The sequence below is a fragment of the Bacillus rossius genome, chromosome 12 (genome assembly GCF_032445375.1).
Source record: "Bacillus rossius redtenbacheri isolate Brsri chromosome 12, Brsri_v3, whole genome shotgun sequence".
Taxonomy (NCBI): Eukaryota; Metazoa; Arthropoda; class Insecta; order Phasmatodea; family Bacillidae; genus Bacillus; species Bacillus rossius.
In genome coordinates this window covers 27154503-27174517 of record NC_086339.1, presented here as the reverse complement: position 1 = coordinate 27174517, position 20015 = coordinate 27154503, and the positions used below count along the sequence as shown (strand labels likewise).

The 20015-nt window shown below is 36.2% G+C and overlaps 1 protein-coding gene across 2 annotated transcripts in view; it reads left to right on the top strand.

Annotated features, from left to right (window-relative positions):
* The window catches only part of LOC134537754 (tyrosine-protein phosphatase 10D), a 139645-nt gene that overhangs the window by 110368 nt on the left and 9262 nt on the right, over positions 1-20015 (top strand). For both annotated transcript variants that reach the window (XM_063378525.1, XM_063378524.1), the window contains exons 19-28: positions 488-604; positions 4242-4401; positions 6319-6425; positions 8319-8429; positions 10271-10472; positions 11139-11304; positions 12160-12412; positions 13369-13626; positions 15301-15449; positions 18001-18236. In XM_063378525.1, coding sequence (XP_063234595.1) covers positions 488-604; positions 4242-4401; positions 6319-6425; positions 8319-8429; positions 10271-10472; positions 11139-11304; positions 12160-12412; positions 13369-13626; positions 15301-15449; positions 18001-18236 — 1759 coding nt within the window. The remainder of the gene's footprint in view (positions 1-487; positions 605-4241; positions 4402-6318; positions 6426-8318; positions 8430-10270; positions 10473-11138; positions 11305-12159; positions 12413-13368; positions 13627-15300; positions 15450-18000; positions 18237-20015) is intronic.

The following is a 20015-nucleotide window of genomic DNA, read 5'->3' as shown; positions in this document are numbered from 1 at the left end:
CCAAGCTATGCTTAAGTTACCTGTGAAAACCCCATGAAAATTCATATAGTAGTTTTAGAGATTAGCATGATCAACAGATGACAAACAGACAAAGTTTTTAAAAGTATCTCATTTTATTCTTTTACACCAGTGAATACACAGGGAAAACCGTTGTTAGCAGCCAAGCACTATTAACATGAGACATTCGTTTAAATTGTATACTATGCTTTAACGAAGCCACATTTTGAAAATTAAGCAATAGAAAAATGTTATGGCTTAAAACCTGTTGAAATCAAGATTGGCACTAAACACACAAGTTTGCTCATCTGAATGAACAGACAGAGCATCGTTTAATGTTTGCCTTTTGTGTTGAAGAGAGAGCGAATTACTGTTAATACTGTTATTACTGTCCCTATGAACACTGTTAACTGTGAAGATCATAGTTTTTTTTTATTCCTATGAAGTAATTTTGTATTTGATAATTTCATGGTTTGTTTTTGTTTCACAGGTTGAGAAATTCAGGCCAATTGACATTCAGCCCAGTTCCATCATTTTCGAGTGGTCTTTGCCAAGCAACGAGCAGAATGGCATCATTCAGAATTTCAGGATCACTTATGGATTAGAAGTAGGTGTCTTTATTTTTTTTTCCTGCAATTTTTTGTAGGCATAGTGCATAAGCCTTAGTGTCATTAGCACAAAACAACCGAGTATACATAGGGGTGAGTCCAACGACAGGCATACCGTGGCAAACCTTTTTATTAATAATGTACCTGTCATTAATTATAAACAACTATTCATTATAAAATGTGGACATAATTCATTCAAATTTCGAAAATTACCATATTTACCTGAGTATAATGCTATGATTTTTACCAAAACTGTGGAAATTAAAATTGGGGGTCGCATTATATTCGGAAACTTATCATGCTTTTGGGAACAGCGTAGTTGGAAAACTACAGGCGCTGCCACTTTAATACGTCACGTATGCCACTTTAGAACACTGTTAATTACAGTCTCCTGAACCGCCATTTAGAAGTGGGGAAAGAACTACATGCACTGCCTGTAAACTGCATCACTTATGCCACTTTAGTCCGGGGCTTTCTGAACCTCTGCACAGTCGTGACAGATGAGAAATGCAATATGAAGGAGAGGGTGCAAATGGAGTTTGTCACTGGGTTCTTGGGTCTTTCTAGTAAATATGGAATCCATTTGATAATTCAAATAATTTTCAAGTGCTATGTACTTGATTTGCGATTTCCAGTCCATAAAGTCTTTTTCATAAACTCACAATCAAAAATTTTGGGGTCGCATTATATTCAGTCACAATATTTTCTGGTAAATAAAGTATATGACTATTATTTATTACGATAAATGAGCACAACTATTGTCAAAATTTAAGTTCCAATATGGCTTGAAAACAATTTTAAAAAATATATAATTTTTCGTATTTTCCAGGGGAAGGCCCCAGATATACAATTTTTTCTGGGGGCTATTCCATACCCCCTAGCCAATCCTCCACTCCCACCCCAAGTAAGGCCCATGTCCAAAACTTCAGGCCCCGGCAAGAGTAAATGGTCCCAGGGTCTCGCAAAGTCTACGTCTGCTCCGAGTATACTTACTTACTGACATGTAGATGCTGTGAAAATATCTTTAATATCAACTTCAAATAAATTTTGTTGATAAAAAGTACTATCAAGAGTTAAAAATAACATTGCAATGCTGATTTAAAATAACATTGCAACGCTGATATATTATTAGTAGATTTAATTTTATAATTACAGCAATCCGGTTGCCTGCAAACATGATGGTTAAGGAACTTGCAAGATGATCTATTGTTAATATTTAAATTTAACTGTGTAGTAAGTATTAGCAATTTATGTTCTTTGCTTTCGCTAAGAAAATAGCTTTAGGGTCCTGTATGGTTTGGTACAGACCCTAAGAAAGAGATTTATTGTCGAAGATTCATAATCACTTTATTTTTTGGTTTTTAATACTTAAAAGTGAAGTATAATTGAAAAAGTACTTATCTGAAACTGGCTTATTTCTGTAATGTATGTTTTAGCTTGAAATGCCTCTACCACATCAAATTTCTTAATCAATTAACTTTGTTTGCACCTTGTTGTAGAGTAATTAGCAGGGTGGCCACCAAACCGGGAAAACGGGAAAAACCGGGAATATGTCGGGAATTTGAAAGGGCCCGGGTAAAACCGGGAAACTGTCTGGAATTTTATTTCTTTCCTGGGCAAATGCTGCGGTGTAAATGTGCACAACTTATATAAGACGTACATCGCGGCGTCTGATAATCACGCGGCAAATCTGTACAGTGTCATGTTGGCAGCGACTGTAGTGTTCCCAGGCGTGTCATGTTTCTTCTTTCCTCATAGACGCAATACGTCACTAAGAGGCGGAGGGGGAGGGGGAATATGAACCGCACTACGGCGTGCAACACGGGGTGTTGTTCTAATTTGTTCTGTTCAGTACAAGTCTTCGAGCGGTTTTAGTCTTACGCTGTGCAGTTTGTTGGGAAGCTATTGCGGCAATGTCTACTAGGTATTCCTGTCGTTATGAGTCTTGAGGTTCCATGGGCTACTGAGGATGCGAAAGACAGAACTTGTGCGAGATGCAAGATATGCAATAAAAGTTTCAAGATCGATACGATGGGTAGGGGAGCATTTACAAGCCATGCCAAATCTAAGAATTACAATAGAGTTATAAATAACCAATCAAGAAACCTGCAAGTTACAGAATTTTGTTTCCACTCAACCTGCTCAGGATGAAGCCCACGCTTCCTGTAACAAAGTTTTATTAGTACTTTAATTTATACTAGTAGCTTCCAACGGTTTAGCGGTGTTATAAACTACGACGTCTTGTAATCCATCGCTTATCAATAAACTGTCAAATATGTCCAGTAACTAACGACACTGCACGTTTTTTTATGAATATTCGCAGCGTGTTGAGGCCGGCCGATAAACCTTCCGCATTAACTTACCTTTAACGTCGGTAATGCTATGTTCACTTAAAATTTGTAAAATAATAATACTAAACATATAATTATTATGTACACCAGAACCCCGATTTCACAAACACCGGATTTAACGAAGCAGTGATTTTACGAGTACATTCTCGGGAACCGTAAAAAAATTGGAAATTTTGACCAAAATGTGAAAAACAGAAAAAAATATTTTAAAAAAAACGCAATGAAAGATCATATATACCGAATAAAAGCATGTTGGACCTCCTGCGGTCACCAGCAAAGCATAAACACGACCCAATGCGTGGTGCAACTGCTACATCGCTTCGTTATTGCTCGCGCGAGAGGCGGGACGTGGAATGTTAGAAGAAAGGAAGGGGGAAATGCGGGGGATGACAGACAGCAGCCAGTGTGTTTCCTGCGTGGGGAATAAGTGGCGTAGCTCCTTTTTTTATGCTGTGTGAAGCGACCTTTTTCTATCAACTCAAGGGAAAAGATAATTGCTTGAGCTGTCAAAATAAACATCGCTGCGACAGATAAAACAAGACGCGGGCAAGCATCCGGTAGGTCGATGTGTATATCTACTCGAAAAACATATCTCAATTCATGACACTAATAAGATTCCTTATAACTTACACGTATAGCCTGATGTTTTCAGCCTGATCCATGCAAGTTCTTTAGCCATGTTTTGAATGAAAACAACCACCAGCCGGCCAGTGTTGTGCCCTGTTTAATACGCACAAAATATACCAAATATATTTGGTTCAAAAAAAACAGAAAAGAACCTCAGGGAACTTAAGGCAAAAAAAGTCAAAATAATGAGTGATGCCTTAAAACAGACCGCTCTCATAGACGAAGAAATTTTAAACACAAAAAAGGTTAAAGTTATGTGGCAAATATATATTTAGTAAACTGCCACCTGTTTTTTTAGTTGGGTATGTATCACATTTTGTGCATTTTTGTTTTATATTTAGTACTATACAGTTCCGTGTTTTAAAATGTGTGCTTTGTATCATGTATTACATAAATAAAAACATGTAATTTTGTATATATATTGCAAAACCTGGAAAATCTTGAAAATACCTGGAAAAACCTGGAAAAAACCTGGAATTTTTTATCACAAATATAGTGGCCACCCTGAATTAGATTATGAATGAAGAAAAAACAGCATTTACTTATTTTTTTCTCGGAACTCAGAAGTAAACTAGTTTGCTTCTAACACATGAAGGTACTTTTGGATGCTTGATGTCTAGAATTAGCTGCTTACTAAATTTTCTAACTTCTTTTCCAGAATTCTGCTTATACATCTTTTGAAGATTTCAGACCAGATGAATTCCAAGGAACTATAAAGAAACTTATTCCAGGAAGGACATATGTGTTCAGGATCCAAGCACAGACTCGTATCGGATTCGGGCCTGAAGCGACATGGACTCAGAAAATGCCAATTTTGGGTAATTAACAAATCCATATTGCATAAATACAGGAGCCTCCTTTTTAGATCTGGTATGTTGTAAACTTAAATCAGGAATTGATGCCTTAGACCATTTCAAGCTGGAGTCACAATGCCATGATGGACACATAACGCCTGACACACTCAGTAGCCAATGAAATACGAGGTTGCAGTGTGGTCAACCTGACAAAATACGCACCAAATGGCCTGCAAGAAATGGATTCTATTTACAATTTTGTAGTGTCGTTCCACACGACGGAAAGCATACCGGAAACCGTACAAAATTAAACTTCAAAAATGTTTATCTACTTGGTAAATCTTTATGGTGAAAAATGAAATTTCAATTTTTTGTGTGGATACACTTTCATATTTGCAGTGTGCCGTCATCTGTTTGCATAAACGGATATCATTATACGTATGTTCAATGTTATTATTGTACATTGGTCAAGATTTAATTTAATAATGGACAAGTTCAGCAAAGAACTTTTAGTTAATAAAGTCTCAGCTAATGGTATTTTGTTAGACATTGGGTTGAAGAACTACAGAAATCAGACAAAAAAAACATGTTCTTTTTCTCTTCTAAACTATTTTTAGCGCATTCTATACTGTATTTTATAAATGTATTAGTCTTGTGACTTCAGCTTTACATTCATTTGCACAAACGAGAATGAAAATTAGTTATGCGTAGTGAAAACTTAGAGTATTGATATATAGTTATTAAAATAACTACGCACTTAGAAGAGAAAATGAGCTATATTCTATATATAATAAATAATTACAATTTAATTAGTGTTTACACAAGGAATTTTGATGTGTCATCATAAATATTTAACAAAAACAGAAACCAAAGTAATAATTTAGAAGTAACCGGTCAGTGTTTATTTAGAAATTAAATTATCAAAAAGCTGTAGTCCCATAGTTCTAATTTTTGTTTTTCATTTTATCAATAACTACTTAAGTAATATTTGACTATAAAACATTTGTAATCATCTTTCTCCCGTTGATATTGAAATAAACTAAAGAATGAAAGAAACTCATTCCTTAGATTGAATTGAAACAAACGAGCTGTGCTTGACAAACAGTACGAAAGAAATGCGTAAGAAGTCAGTGGCTCTGCTAATTTACTGCCATCTCCGCGCAGCATGATCTCGTACACCACAGAAAGCTTCAGCACGCCTTATGACAGCTACATATTGCATGTCGTAGCTGCTTAGACGTAACATCAAATTTGGGCCACTCCTATAGACTACATATTTTCTGTTGCAAATTAATGGTTAATAGCCATAGGAAAGGAAACACAAAGTCAAATCAGTGTTTCTTTCCAAAAAAAAAAAAAACATTAAGTACATTGACGACACAAAATCGAAGTTATTCAGTAACTTCTGCTGTTTTCTTACATCCCTCTCGTAAAGATAATGAATATGTAGTTGCAAAAAGCTGATTTTCTTCCAAAACTTGCAGATTTTTTTTTAAATTTGTTATGTTATTATTGATAGTTTCAAAATTATTTTGATAATTTTATGTTTTTCTGTTTTATGTCTGACATAATTTCAGCTGTGCATGATAACTTGTGTAGAGGCTATTCACTTTTTTTGTTAAAATGTTTTGCCTCTAATTGTTTTTCAATAATAAGGGAATGAAAAATAGCGTTGCTTGAATTTTTTTTTTTTTTTTTTTCATTTTAATCTTGTGTGATGTACTTAGCAGTTAAAGCAGTTAATGAGCTTATAATAGATTGGCTTTATGTTAAATTGTGTATGGATCATTCTATTTTATTTTATTACAAATTTTGCTGAACTATGGATTTTTTATTTTGTAATTTCTTTTTTTTTTAAATAAAATATTTCAAATAAATTGTATTTTTTTATAAATTAGTTGCATAGTTTTCTTAAGATTTTACATTTTTGTTTTTTTGCAGCACCACCCAAGCCTGGTAGTCATTTGTACCCAATTGACGTGCATAAGACCACAACCACCATTGAGATTCGTTACGGCAAGAACTTCTTTTCTCAAGAAAATGGAGAAGTGAGCAACTGAATGTATTAGTCATTTTTTCCTTTAGTCGGCAATTTTACCAGACAAATGATTACGTTTTTTGCTACAGAAATCTTCCCTTTGGTTTTTGTTGGAATGGTTGTGTAGAGTGAAGGGCCTTCCTTCAGATGCATGTTTGTTTGGAGTCAGGACATGAACATAGTCACATATTTGCTAAAATGCCTCTGTATTACTATACTTTTACCAAGTGTAGCTGTAGTCAAGTGTGTTTGCTAGGGTAGGGGGTGAAGAGATGGGAAGGGGATATTCCTCCTTTCCCCGAAATCATAAAAAATAATCTATCATTCCCACCACCAAAAAGAAAGAATTCGAAAGAAAATAGTGGGAAAAGTGGTTCTGTTCCTCCACCCCCCAACCCACTTCCTCCCAAAAATAATATTCTGTGTACGCTCCTGGCTGCATTTCTTATCCAGTTCATAACTTACAAGCTGTGGTACATGTCTTAACATTAAGTTGATGAAAAATTTAAACAATAATTTTTTTTAGAAAAGCACTTTAAAAAAATCTGATATTTAAATAAATCTCAAGTGTCCCATCCTCACGATACAACGCTAAATGTTTTGCATGGTCAAAGTGTAAATCGCTGTGGCTGGCAATGTCCTCTTGGCCAGTTTGAATACAGAATGGTATTTCCCACATGTTGCTGTTGAGATTTAATGTATTGTAAAAAAATTTAATCTACTATACAATCAATTTGGTCATTTTTCTCTGATTTTAGTAACAAATAATACTTTTATCTTATGAAAAAATAATATTTAAAACTTAAAACGTAGTCACTGTCCATCGGAATAAAGTACCTTTTTGATAAGTTGGAATTTTCTAAATCAATCCAGTTGTTTATGATTACTTCTTACAAACAAACAACTTTATGATCTTTATCATATGTATATAAAATAAGATGTTCGTACGCATGACATTGATAAACTCCGATACTGTTTGACCGATTGCCATGAAAGTTGGCACATTGAAGTGTTTTTTTAATGGAGAAGGTTTTTATCTTATGCTATCCATTTTGCTCTAACTCGATACTAGATGTTGCTGCAGTGCATCAATTTCTAAACTGGACAACCAATCACCATGGGTAAACAGAAAATCATAGGTCATAGACATACAAACAGCAATTGTGTGTCATTTCTCTATTTCCACCACACTATCATATAGAGCTATCCATTTTACTTTTACTCATGGACAATATATCACCCTGTGTTCAGCCTGGGCAATGCCGGATACTGCAGCTGGTATCTATATAGCTAAAGGAATTGAAATATTAATTTAAAAATTAAGCTTTGTGTATACCTTATAACAGTCCAGACCTCCATAGCTGTTACATATTCTCAGCAAATCGGTTCATTACTCAGACACAGATTTTACTGAAAGTTCATCAACGAAATCCCGCGGAAGCTTACGACACACAATGCAAATGACTGAGACCACCAATTTACTCAAAAGGCTCCACTTGGTGTCTGTATTCGTGAAATTCTAGTTACTATTATTTATTAGTTGCGATTATTTCTTGTTATGACCATTAAAGTGTACTAAATGTTATCCAGGATAGTTTTGCTGTGATAAGGTTTCATTTGGTACACCAGCACACTTGGTATGTCCCCGATGATCACGCAAATGACTATATACGAGTTAATGGCGCCGGACACGAGTCCGTCGTCCGGACAAAATCAACGAAAAATTGAGCTCTGCACTAGGAATACATTTAGAGTACAGATGTAGCATATTCAACACCTAAACCCCTATTTTTTGTGTCTTGGAATACCTGCCTAAATTCACAGAGTCGTGTGATATTTGAGATTATGCTAGGGCTGCATCAGTGAATGATTCTAGAGATGTAATCGCTGTCCCTCTGTTCAGGTGAAAATGTACACCATCATCGTAGCCGAGGACGACAGCAAGAATGCTTCCGGCTTGGAGATGCCCAGTTGGAGGGATGTCCAGGCATACAGTGTGTGGCCTCCTTATCAGGTAAGGCTTACCAGGCAGTAAGCAAACTGTTTGTACTTAAGTCGATTTTTAAGACCAAGTCCAGATTTTATTGCAAGTTAAGAAAATTAAAATTTAAATCACAGTTTACAAAAAAAATAATTTACTGCTTATAATATTAACTCAGAAATAAAAGGTGCGCTTCCAGTGATTCTTGAGTCATTTATACTCCATTGAGTTTTTTTTTTTTTGTATTGGACTCGTGATGTATTGAGTTGTGAACTCCTGATATAAAATCACAACTTTAAATATTTTAATTATTTTAATAAGTTGGTGCTCGAATGAAAATATCCATTAAACAGTCTATAACTATGTAAAGCACAGCTTAGAAACACTGTCATGTAAAGCCCTTTGAGGTCCATCAAAGTCCTCCTCCTCTTGCGATCATGAGAGAGCATCCTGTATCGCAAATAAATAAAAAAATATATATTTATATATTTACCTCAACAGAACATGCGGTGACATCTGTTGGCAAGAAAGGGAATTACGTGGACAGTGAATTTTCATATTGAAATAATGAACACTTGCTGATAAAATATTTAAGTTTGTAGATATAACAGATAAAATTTTGATTGAAAAATTTTGATAGTGAGTGTGAATGATCTTGGACAGAATAATTTTCTGTTTGAATTATGAAAGACACTAATGATTTAAGAAAATACAAGCAGTTAGCTTCTGAAAGTATCAGTTAGGTCATCTTCACCATACGTGTGTTGGTTCTGCAACCTGTTCTTCACTAAAACCACCAATACTAGAGATCATGAGAAAGGCAATTTTGCAAAGAATATTTTGTAGAAAATGTAGAATGCTTAGTTGTGAAGTGTGTTGTTATAATGTGATAATTTAACAAAATGCATCAAGACTAGTGAAGATAGCAGAATGGCTCAATGTTAACGCACTGGACTCACGCTACAGAGGATCTTGGTTTAAATTCCTGCCCAGACATCCTAATTTTGAGAAAGGAATATTGTGAAATGCAATCACTAGCACCTGTATAGTTGACGAGGACTATCTACATTATTTATCCCTACAGAAGCCATCAAATAAATGTTTTTATCACCACTAGCTACAATGCTCTGAAAATGTTTGTTTAGCACTTCAGTGAACATTTTTGACACAGGAGTTGTTTTTATAATAAATGTGTAATTTTTTATTTTAAAAATAAAAAAAAATAGTGTTTGGACATTTCTGCAAAATAACATATCTGTGTTTTCACTAAAGACTATTGAGATCTAGATTTGTAGTCGAGGCAGTCAAACGTGTAAGGCCCTCGCCTATCTGGGCACACACACAGGGTGCAGATCGTCAGGGGAAAAAACCACGCAATGTGATAACTACTCGAGATATCCAAGTAGGGTCTGTTTACGAAATGATTTTAAGAATACGCTTAGGCGGATAAGTACCGTAGTTCTGTTTCAATATTTTGTTTTTTAAACTTGTGTTTTTAGGAGAGTAAAACTATTAGGACTAACATTTTTTTTAATCAATTTTTGGCATAAAACACATAGTACAGATTCTTGAAATCACTCAAGGACCTTGCATTACACCTTTATCTTCATTTCTTTGCCATATAATGTTTTGGTTACCGCCCAAATCTCATAGTTGGCCTTTGCATGACGAGAAGACTACGGCGCTAATTCGTAGAGGCGATACCACGCTAGAAACACCAGGGAGAATCTCGCACGCCATTGCTCACCAATGCAGGTCCCTAAAGAATCAAATTCAAGATTCGCACGCGAGGGAAAAGTGGATTCAACCCGTCACTAGTTTTTGCTAAATTTTTCTTGCTGATCAGAGAGAGGTGTGTGCGTGTGTGTTTGAAGGTTGTCGACCCGTACCACTACCACCCGTTCAAGAACTCCAACTCGGAGTACTTCACCGTGGGCGGGGAGAACTGCGAGGGGAGAGGCCCCGGCTACTGCAACGGCCCCCTGAAGCCGGGCACCACGTACAGGATCAAAGTGCGAGCCTTCACCGCCCCGGACAAGTTCACCGACACGTACTACTCGTTCCCCATCCAGACCGGTCAGTCGTAAGGGAGTGCAAGCATTTGGAAAATCAGTAATTCAATTTGAACAATTTAATATTTTATTTAACATGTCAATTTGAATAGATGCAGCATCCACAAAAAGTTTAGGGCTGCTCCGATACCCGATACTGGTGTAGGATGTCTGCCGATATTCAGCTGTTGGCTGATATCGAGGTATCGGTACAGGTTTCAGAAACAAATATGTTTACAACTTTGATTTTTTTTTTAAATTCTTGCTATGTTTATTTGTCATAGTGGTAATATTTATTGAGATTTGTCTCTCAAAATGAAGTTAAATTAAATTTAGTAAAGATAAAAATATTATTATATATTTGTAGATTTTATCACAATAAAGTAAACGAATCAAGAGCAATACTTAAAACCATTAAATAAATTAAAATATGGTCTTCAAATCACATTGACAACACACAAAAACATCTAAAAAGGAATAAAGAGCTGTTATTTATATTGAACCAGAAAAATCTAATCAAGCACTGAATATGATCAGAAAACATAATAAAATTAATAAAATTATTTCTCATGGTTTTATATGTTTTTAGGCAACGGCCTGCAATGCTACACATAATGTCATGTTTTTTTTTTTTACTTTAGGATATCTGAGTAAAACGTTTTTGTGATTTTGTCTTTTATATTTTTTTTAGATGCAGATAATACTTCTTTGATACTAGGGACGACGATCCCAATTTTTCTCATTGCACTGCTATCTGCCATCGTCATAATGATCAGAATGCGTCGCAATAGAAAAAATGCAATGGATTCACGCATCAATGACAACCTCTCCATTCCAGACAGCATCATCGATACCAGGTAACTTTGTGAAAATCTATTAAGAAAAATATGATTTCTTTCAGTGTTAAAGTCTTTCACAATTTCCACCAGTTTCTCTATGTACTAATATTTTATCTTAGTTTAGTTAATTTTTTGTCTTAAATTTGTGCCTATCATTTACAGTTTTCATGCACACTGTCTAGCTATAAAATTAATGAGAAACTATTTTATGTTTTTAGCTATATAAACTGTATTTCTGAAAAATATTTTAACACATAACTTTGTATTATTCTATTGGACATTTGATATTATATTTTAAGCAACTTAACCACCAAAATTGATTTGAGACAATTCTATAAACAATTTAGATCATGAATAAGGTGCCTTTGATGCCCTTCTGCAGTAACTAAACTTTCATTTTAGTAACATAAAATTAATATATACTTTAAAGAAATATTTTAATATAATTGCAATATTAATTTTTGGCAAGAAATTAAAATGAAGGCGATTAGCTGCATAAAATTAATAAATACTATTTAAAGAATTACTTAAAAAAATTTTTATGTGGTCTATTTTTTGGTTTCCTTACCTGTTGTATCAGTGGTAAGAGTCCTGTTTTGCTGAGTCCTGGTTCGTTTCCCGTTCGGGTCGAGGTTTTTTAACGTGTGAAATACTATTTCCTTTCCAGTTTCAGGACTTAAGAGTTGTGTAGTCCCTTCACTTCTGTACAGCGAAAGGCACTTGCGAACCATTGCAGAAACATCTCAGTCATGCGATGATCATCACCCACCAGGTGATGGCTGGGTTACACACCAGCCTCTGGTCTGACCAGCACACCATCATCTTTTCTGCTACGGTAATTTGCATTGTAATCTTTTTTTTTTTCCCCTCCAGCCGACCAGTTCGATTGGAGAACTTCGCGGAGCACTACCGCATCATGTCGGCGGACTCGGACTTCAGGTTCTCGGAAGAGTTTGAGGAGCTGAAGCACGTGGGCAGGGATCAGCCGTGCACCGCGGCCGACCTGCCCTGCAACCGGCCCAAGAACCGCTTCACCAACATCCTGCCGTACGATCACTCCCGCGTGAAGCTGCAACCCGTCGACGACGAGGAAGGTTCCGACTACATCAATGCCAACTACGTGCCGGTGAGTCTGTCAGAATGTGTGCCATCTGGGGGAAATGGAGAGATGCTGACCAGGCCGTGAACTCTTCTTGGGTTGTATGTGCACCGGAGGATATTAAAGAAACATGTCTGTCTGTGGCAAATCCAGCCATAACATATATATTTTTTTATATTTTAATATTAATGTACTGTAAGTCCTTTATTTTTGTAAATAGTTAAAAAGTAAATCTAGACATATTTTATTCATAACAAACATGATTCGAGTTAATAGTTAAGATTCTCGAAACTGTATTTTAAAATTATTATTTTCGAATCCCTTAATGAAAACTACAATGTTGCGATAAAAAGAACCAAAGTTATGGAATGCATGCTAGATAAAAATATAAACAATGAAGCACTTTTTACACATTAAAACATATATGCAATGTTAGTTTGACGTTCAAATCTGAGAAATGCTAAATGGGATTTTAGTATCTTGGTTGTGCTGGGAGGCATATATGCTACATCGTCGAGTGCAAGACATCAATAACAGTGAAACTGAATTGATGGAAGGTAAACATTAATGAGTTTGCATATTCTACTAAATGATAGGGCTCATGGTCTTGTCGACATCAGAGACTTTGGAGATGGTGAGAGGTGATGAGAATAAATGGGTGGGGGGAAAAAGGAGCATCCCAAGAGAATCCACCGGCATCCAAAACGTCCCCTCGTTCCCACTTTTGAAAAATTCGGGTTTACCCCCTCTTTCCCACCAATCCTCACGGGAATTGAAATTGTATCATGTTGGTGGGAGGAAATGATCTGACCTCTCAACCACATTGCATCTCATCCCACTAACTTGAGATAGTGTACTGTGTGTCGAGGATTCAAGGTTAAATCCTAATTTTGAAGACTGTAATTTGTCTGGCATTTGCTCCACATTTCGGTAGCGTTAGCGACCGTAGGTTCTGAAAGTGATGCGTCCCGACTGCCTCGCAGGGCCACAACTCCCCGCGGGAGTTCATCGTGACCCAGGGGCCGCTGCACTCGACCCGGGACGACTTCTGGCGCATGTGCTGGGAGAGCAACTCCCGCGCGATCGTGATGCTGACGCGCTGCATCGAGAAGGGCCGCGAGAAATGCGACCACTACTGGCCGTACGACACGCAGCCCGTCTACTACGGCGACATCTGCGTCACGCTGCTCAACGAGAGCCACTACCCCGACTGGTGCATCGCCGAGTTCATGATGTGCCGGGTAGGTGCTCCGCATTCCCCCGTGCCGTCGAGTCGAGATCTGCCAGGAGACGGCGTGCTGTGACGCGGTTGAAGTCACTTTTTGACCTCACCATCACCGTATTGTTTCTCCCAAAATATTGTGGAAATGGTGCCTTATAACTAGAGACCCGGAAAATTCGCGGGTTCATTTTGTGTTATATAATTATACCTTAGTACTGCTTCTGTCATTGGTTCACTGTTAATCTGGAGGACTGAGGGCCAATTAGAGACCCTCACTCATAGAAGTGTCGAATCACAGGCCACCCAGTCGAGACGACTCACAAGTCAGCAGCCAATTAACAGTTGGCATTTGCCCGAGTGTGTAGAGGATATTGGAGTCTATCCTGGAGGTCATTGAACCCGCGAATTTTCCGGGTCTCTACTTATAACATCTGTCATTGAAAAAGGTCACTTTCATAACTTGATAGATAAATATTGAAAACAGTAGAAAATAAAATTTTTTCTTAATTAATGTAAATACTTTTCAGCTGAAGGTTTTAATTTCTTTTGAACCATAGAGCAGAGTTACATTTGAATTTTTTTTTCCATCCAAGTTCTTAGCGTATTCCGAGTGTAAGCATAAGGATTGGGTAATTTATTTATAATACGTGAGGAAATAATAATTTTGCTAACCATCATTGATTGTTCAGACAGTGTATGCATATGGATTTGCATTTACCTAAGGGGTTGTTTACATATGAAATAATTTTTTTGTTAATCCCACAATAAGAATATTTTATTTTTCTTATATCACTTTTTTACAGTTGGAAACCATTAAAATAATTCACCTGTGTATTATAACTATGGGGTTGTTAATTCAACCCTTTATTTAAAAAAAATGTTAATATCATGCTATAAAATGTTAAATTTTATATTGATTTTATGGTGAATTATAACTTAATTATGAAAATGATTAATATTTCTAAATATCGTAATGCAAATCAGAAAATGTAACCTATTAATACTTTAAATTATATGAACTGATTATAAAGATGTTATTTAATTGTTTAGACCAAATGGATAGAAAGAAAATTTAATTCTGTTTGATCTTGCATCTCATATTAACTCATTTTTACATTAGTCACCTTGGTTTGATAATTGATATATTTTTCGAACAAATTCTTTTGTAATTATATTGCGCTAAGTAACTTACTTGTTACATATTATGTCATTATTAAAATTTTTGATAGCTCACAGGCACATTTACACTAATTAGGTTAAGTAATCATAAAAAAATATTTTAGAGTCATAACAAAACTAGTTAATAATAAAATCTTGACACTAGAGGCAATAAAAGCTGTTTGTATTTCCTAATGGCTTGAGAGAGTGTAATGTAGTAGTACTGTAGATCACATACGTAGTAGCTCAACTGTAATTGTTTTAGCATGGGAATGAGCTCTCATGTGGATTTTTGTATACGGGTATTAGTAAGTGACAGTTTATTTAGTTTAAAAACATTATCTTTTCTTTCACCATAGATGGTTATATGAGACCTTAAAAAATGTTAAGTAAGTGGGAATCACTATGTAAAAAAAGGTGTGTATTTATAGACGCATCTTTGGTGTTATACTTCTTCAGCATATAGTTAACATCAAGAGGACAGCATTCGTCATATTAAACGCGTTGTGTTAATCACATTTGTTTTCTTTTCTAGGGAGATGTGTCTCGAGTGATGCGTCATTTCCACTTCACGACATGGCCGGACTTCGGAGTCCCGAGTCCGCCTCAGACGCTCGTCCGATTCGTGCGAGCGTTCCGGGAACGAGTGGGACCGGAGCAGAGACCAATCGTGGTTCACTGCAGGTAAGAACTATTTTGTATATGTGTGACAAGCATTCTGTAGCCAAACTGTGTGTCTTCATGTGCTAATAGTGAATAACTACAATGGGGATGGTACCCAAAGAAAGAAGATTATTGGATATTGGAGCACATTAATCATTCATCACACATGCATAACTGACAAAGTTAGGTTTATTGAATTAGTAAATATTATAAAAATATGAATTGAAATCAAAGATGTCCTGATTTGAATGTGCATTCATTTCAATTTGTTACAATTCAGACATCACTTTAGCATTGGCGTGATTTGCACAATACATGTGAACAAACGAAAAAAATTTATTTTTGGTGCCAAAAACAAAGATGTTCAGTTGTGTTGACGATTGGTAAAAAACAGAAGAAAACTTTTCACTGATTAATTTTTTTATTTCAGAATAATTTAAATTCATGAATGCAGATAACGAACTGCATTTTTTAAATTTAATGTATTATTTCTACATTATTGTGTGACTTGTGGTATGGCCATCTTGGTCAGTAGTTGCTTTGAACCGAAAGGATAAACCTTTTCCCTTCCACCAGCACAGGGCAGAAAGGCACTCATCCAATATGAAATTAGCTTGCATAGTTTGACCAGTTACATTTCTTAGAATACAGAGTTGCAGTACCTTTCTACGGTAAAAAATTACGTAACTGCGTAGTGACTTCTGATTGGCTGTGAACATAACCTCCCGAGAAGTTTCTACTCCATGTTAGTTTTCATGAGTGCACAATTGTGCAAACACCTGCTCTTTTGCCCATCGTAATAATGAATGACAGAATATTCCAGAAAGTGACTGCTAGCGATAAACTGTCTACAAGTGTGGTGTCATGACTCCGTGCACCTGCCTTCTTATCCTATTGTGAAAATAAGGACAATACGCCCCTCACACGAGCATACAAATGAATTCAAATATAAAATTAATAGATATGCACAATATGTATTTACATGAAATAAAAGACTGAAAAACTCTTTTGTGCAAAGTGCAAACTGCAAACTGTAAACTCGTCACTAGACTGAATTCGTGTAATTTACTAATTGAGTAGGTATTTGTGGATCCAGACTGCTTTATAGAAAGAAATAAAAAAACTAATATTCCAAAATTAATTTAAAACAGTAAGAAATGAAAACGTATTAAACTAGGGCACCATGAATTTGAACTTATATAATCATCTGATTTGCTATATGTGAAAAAAATAAATCGTGGCTCTCTAATGCTCTGTCTATATGGCAAAAAATACTTATACAAGTTAAAGGGCGGTGGGATTTAGCTGCGTTAGCAATTAGCCGATATAGCATTACATTGGTAAATATTCAGTATCTGTGAAATACTGGCCTTACGGTTAGTAAGACTAAAATGTAAAGTGTACACAATAGGGGCGTGGCCAGAGGAGAAGCTATTAAAATGTATTCCCCCGCCCGTTTTGAAATTCCACATAATAGAGGTAAAGTAGAACCCTGTTATAACGTTTATCAAGGGGGCAAAAGAAAAGAAAAACATTATAATTAGTAAAACATTATAAACAGGAAACATAAATTTAGCACTTGTCTGTGTTTCATGCTAAAAAAAAAACTGACGGGTACTTTTGATGCTTGAATTTGCTTTAGCCAAATCAACAATTTTTCTTCAACTTCATGGTGCTTACAGCTTCTGTTTTCTTCTGTCACATTTTTGTAAAATTGTCTTACTATTCACAATTGTAATTATAGTGGAAATGCCTGTGTCCAATTCCTTCGCCATTTGGACATGCTTTCTTTTTGTGAATTACTATCTACTACTGAAATAAATTAAACTTTTATTTTCATTTTAAGCCATTGCAAAATGGCTTACAGTCTAAAATATTCTAGAACTATGTATGTATGTACATCTTTTAGAATGGCACCAGAATGGCAAGGAATGGAAGGATTTGAGATTTTGTTTTCCAAGATGAAGGTGCCAACAGTCCATAGCTGCGAACATATGTATCTTTAACATATTGAATACACAGAGGTTTTTTAATTTTTTAATTTTTTTTAATATTAATAATTAAACATTATAAGCAGGAAATGAATAATTTGTGAACGTTATAAGCAGGATTTAAATACATTGTCCTTATGGGGAAAATGTTGGGACTTCAAAAATATGATATTATAAGCAAGAAAACATTATAGGCAGGAACATTATAACATTATAACGGGGTCCTCCCCCGGGAAAATTTGGCAGTTTTCGGTTCTTAAATTTAAATATTGTAATGGTAAAAATTTTATTAATTTTAATATGAAATTTGTTTGAGTGATGAATAAGAAATTAATTAATGATTTGGTGCTGGAAGGGGGGGGGGGGGTTGAACCCCTAACCCCCCCCCCCCCCCTGGCTACGCCCCTGGTTCTACTGTATTGTTTTTTTTTCTTTTCTTCAAATACTGTGCACTGAAAAGTGAAGTTCAAACAAAAACGTCCCTCTTTCCCTTTCACTCCACTCCCAGCGTAAAACCCTAGCCGCGTCCCTGGCACGTAGCACGAGCTGATGCTTGCCGCCGTGCGTGTGTGTGTGAGCAGCGCGGGCGTGGGCCGCTCGGGCACCTTCATCGCGCTGGACCGCATCCTGCAGCAGATCAACGTGTCGGACCACGTGGACATCTTCGGCATCGTGCACGGCATGCGCAAGGAGCGCGTGTGGATGGTGCAGACGGAGCAGCAGTACATCTGCATCCACCAGTGCCTGCTGGCCGTGCTCGAGGGCAACGAGAACCAGGGGGCGCAGCGCGAGATACACGACAACCAGGGCTTCGAAGGTGCGTCCCGTCCGACCGCTGGGTCCCCTACCGCCTGCGACTCTTCTGCTGCGGGGAAAAGGGAAACGCAGATTTTCACCCATAAAGAAGTGTCGCAGTCAGCCCCGAGAGGTCGAGGGTTGCTGGAAAAAATAGCAACACAGAGAAATAACACACAACATGTAAAATACTTGTTTCTACAAAGAAAACAGGGCATGCCATTTTTCAGGTGTCAGTTCTACAAATGGAAGCGCCAAATCAGTGGCGTAGCTAAGGTGACTGGCGCCCCTGGCCAAACTTGAAAATGGCGCCCCCTCACGGATTAAAAAAAGAGGGGGGAGGGTTCAGTAACCGCAAAACCGTCACGGCGGCATCCTCCCCCCCCCCCCCCCCCCCCATGCCCTGATGCGCCATCCTTGCCACCCGCTTGCTACGCCACTGCGCCAAATTAAATCTAGTTCGACCACAGACAGCTATCACAGCGTAGAAAAAAATAACCATTCAACTAAAAGTCTCGCGCCTCAAGTAATCAATACTCAATGCATTCCGGATAAGTCGCATGATGCAGTTGAATAGTTGAAACATCCTTAGTGTAGATTTTAATTTATTAGAAAGGCCGTAAAATATCCTCAGAATCTACTGTGTATGCGTATAAAACTCCTTATTAAACATGTTATTCCAGTCCCATAAAAGCACATTGTGTTGCATGGAATTATTTTGTATTTGACTTCAGCAGCATCAATTTTTCTACACTTGTATGTACATCGTAAGTGATTCATAATACAGTTTAACTTTTGTGTAAGCTTTGTGCTTGTGTTTCTTTTGTTTTTTTTTTGGATGATTATCATTTTACTTGTTAACTATGACTATGAGTTAAAAGTTAAATTTTAGTATTCATTCAGTAAATCTGAAGTCATTTAAATCCTTAAAGTTCTTCTTAAAAATGACTTAATTTTATAATTTTTATTTATGCAAAAAGGTTCAAACCATGCACATACTTCATACAATGCCTTCAGCATGTTTGGTAAATTCACAAAGGAAATATGGCTTCTTGCACGTAGGTATTCAACACTAGGGACAAATTAGTCACTAACCACAATGTGATGGTACATGAAAAAACAACACAAATTGGACACCTGTAAAAGAAAATTTTATGTCCCACAATTTTAAACTTGCATACATGCATCATGTCTTTTGCTAGACTATTGATAAAGTTTCTGCCTTTATGTATACTTTATGTATATATTTTCACAATATGCTCAAACAACAATAACTCATTCAACACACATTAAACGGTACTGCAAGATAATAGGCTAATATGTACTCTCGAATCAATAGGGAATAGTTTTCTTAACTTTTTTACAGCATGATATTTTGAAAAAGTAAAGTGTACAGCAATTTGCATGGTTGTAATATACAGAATTGTTATTTTAATGTACTTATTAGCTTAGGTGAAAGTGATTTTAAAGTAAATATCCCTATTATGTGTTTTACGTTACCACCCTGTGGCCAGAAAATAATAATGTACATGAGCCTTATTACTTGTGCACACCATACACATATTAACGTTGATCTGTCAGGAAATTGTTTGTTTCTGTGGTTTGGCAAAAGTATTTTATTCAGAAAAAAAAAACTCTAATAGTATAAAACGTTTAGTATGTGTATCTGTAATTGGATTTTTCAAAAATAAAGTTAATCTAAAAATTTAAACATTATATAAAAAGGCATCACAAATGATCAGACAGGATGATGTAATAAATGTCAAGCTTACAAAATTTTTAAGAAGAATTAAGTAAAACC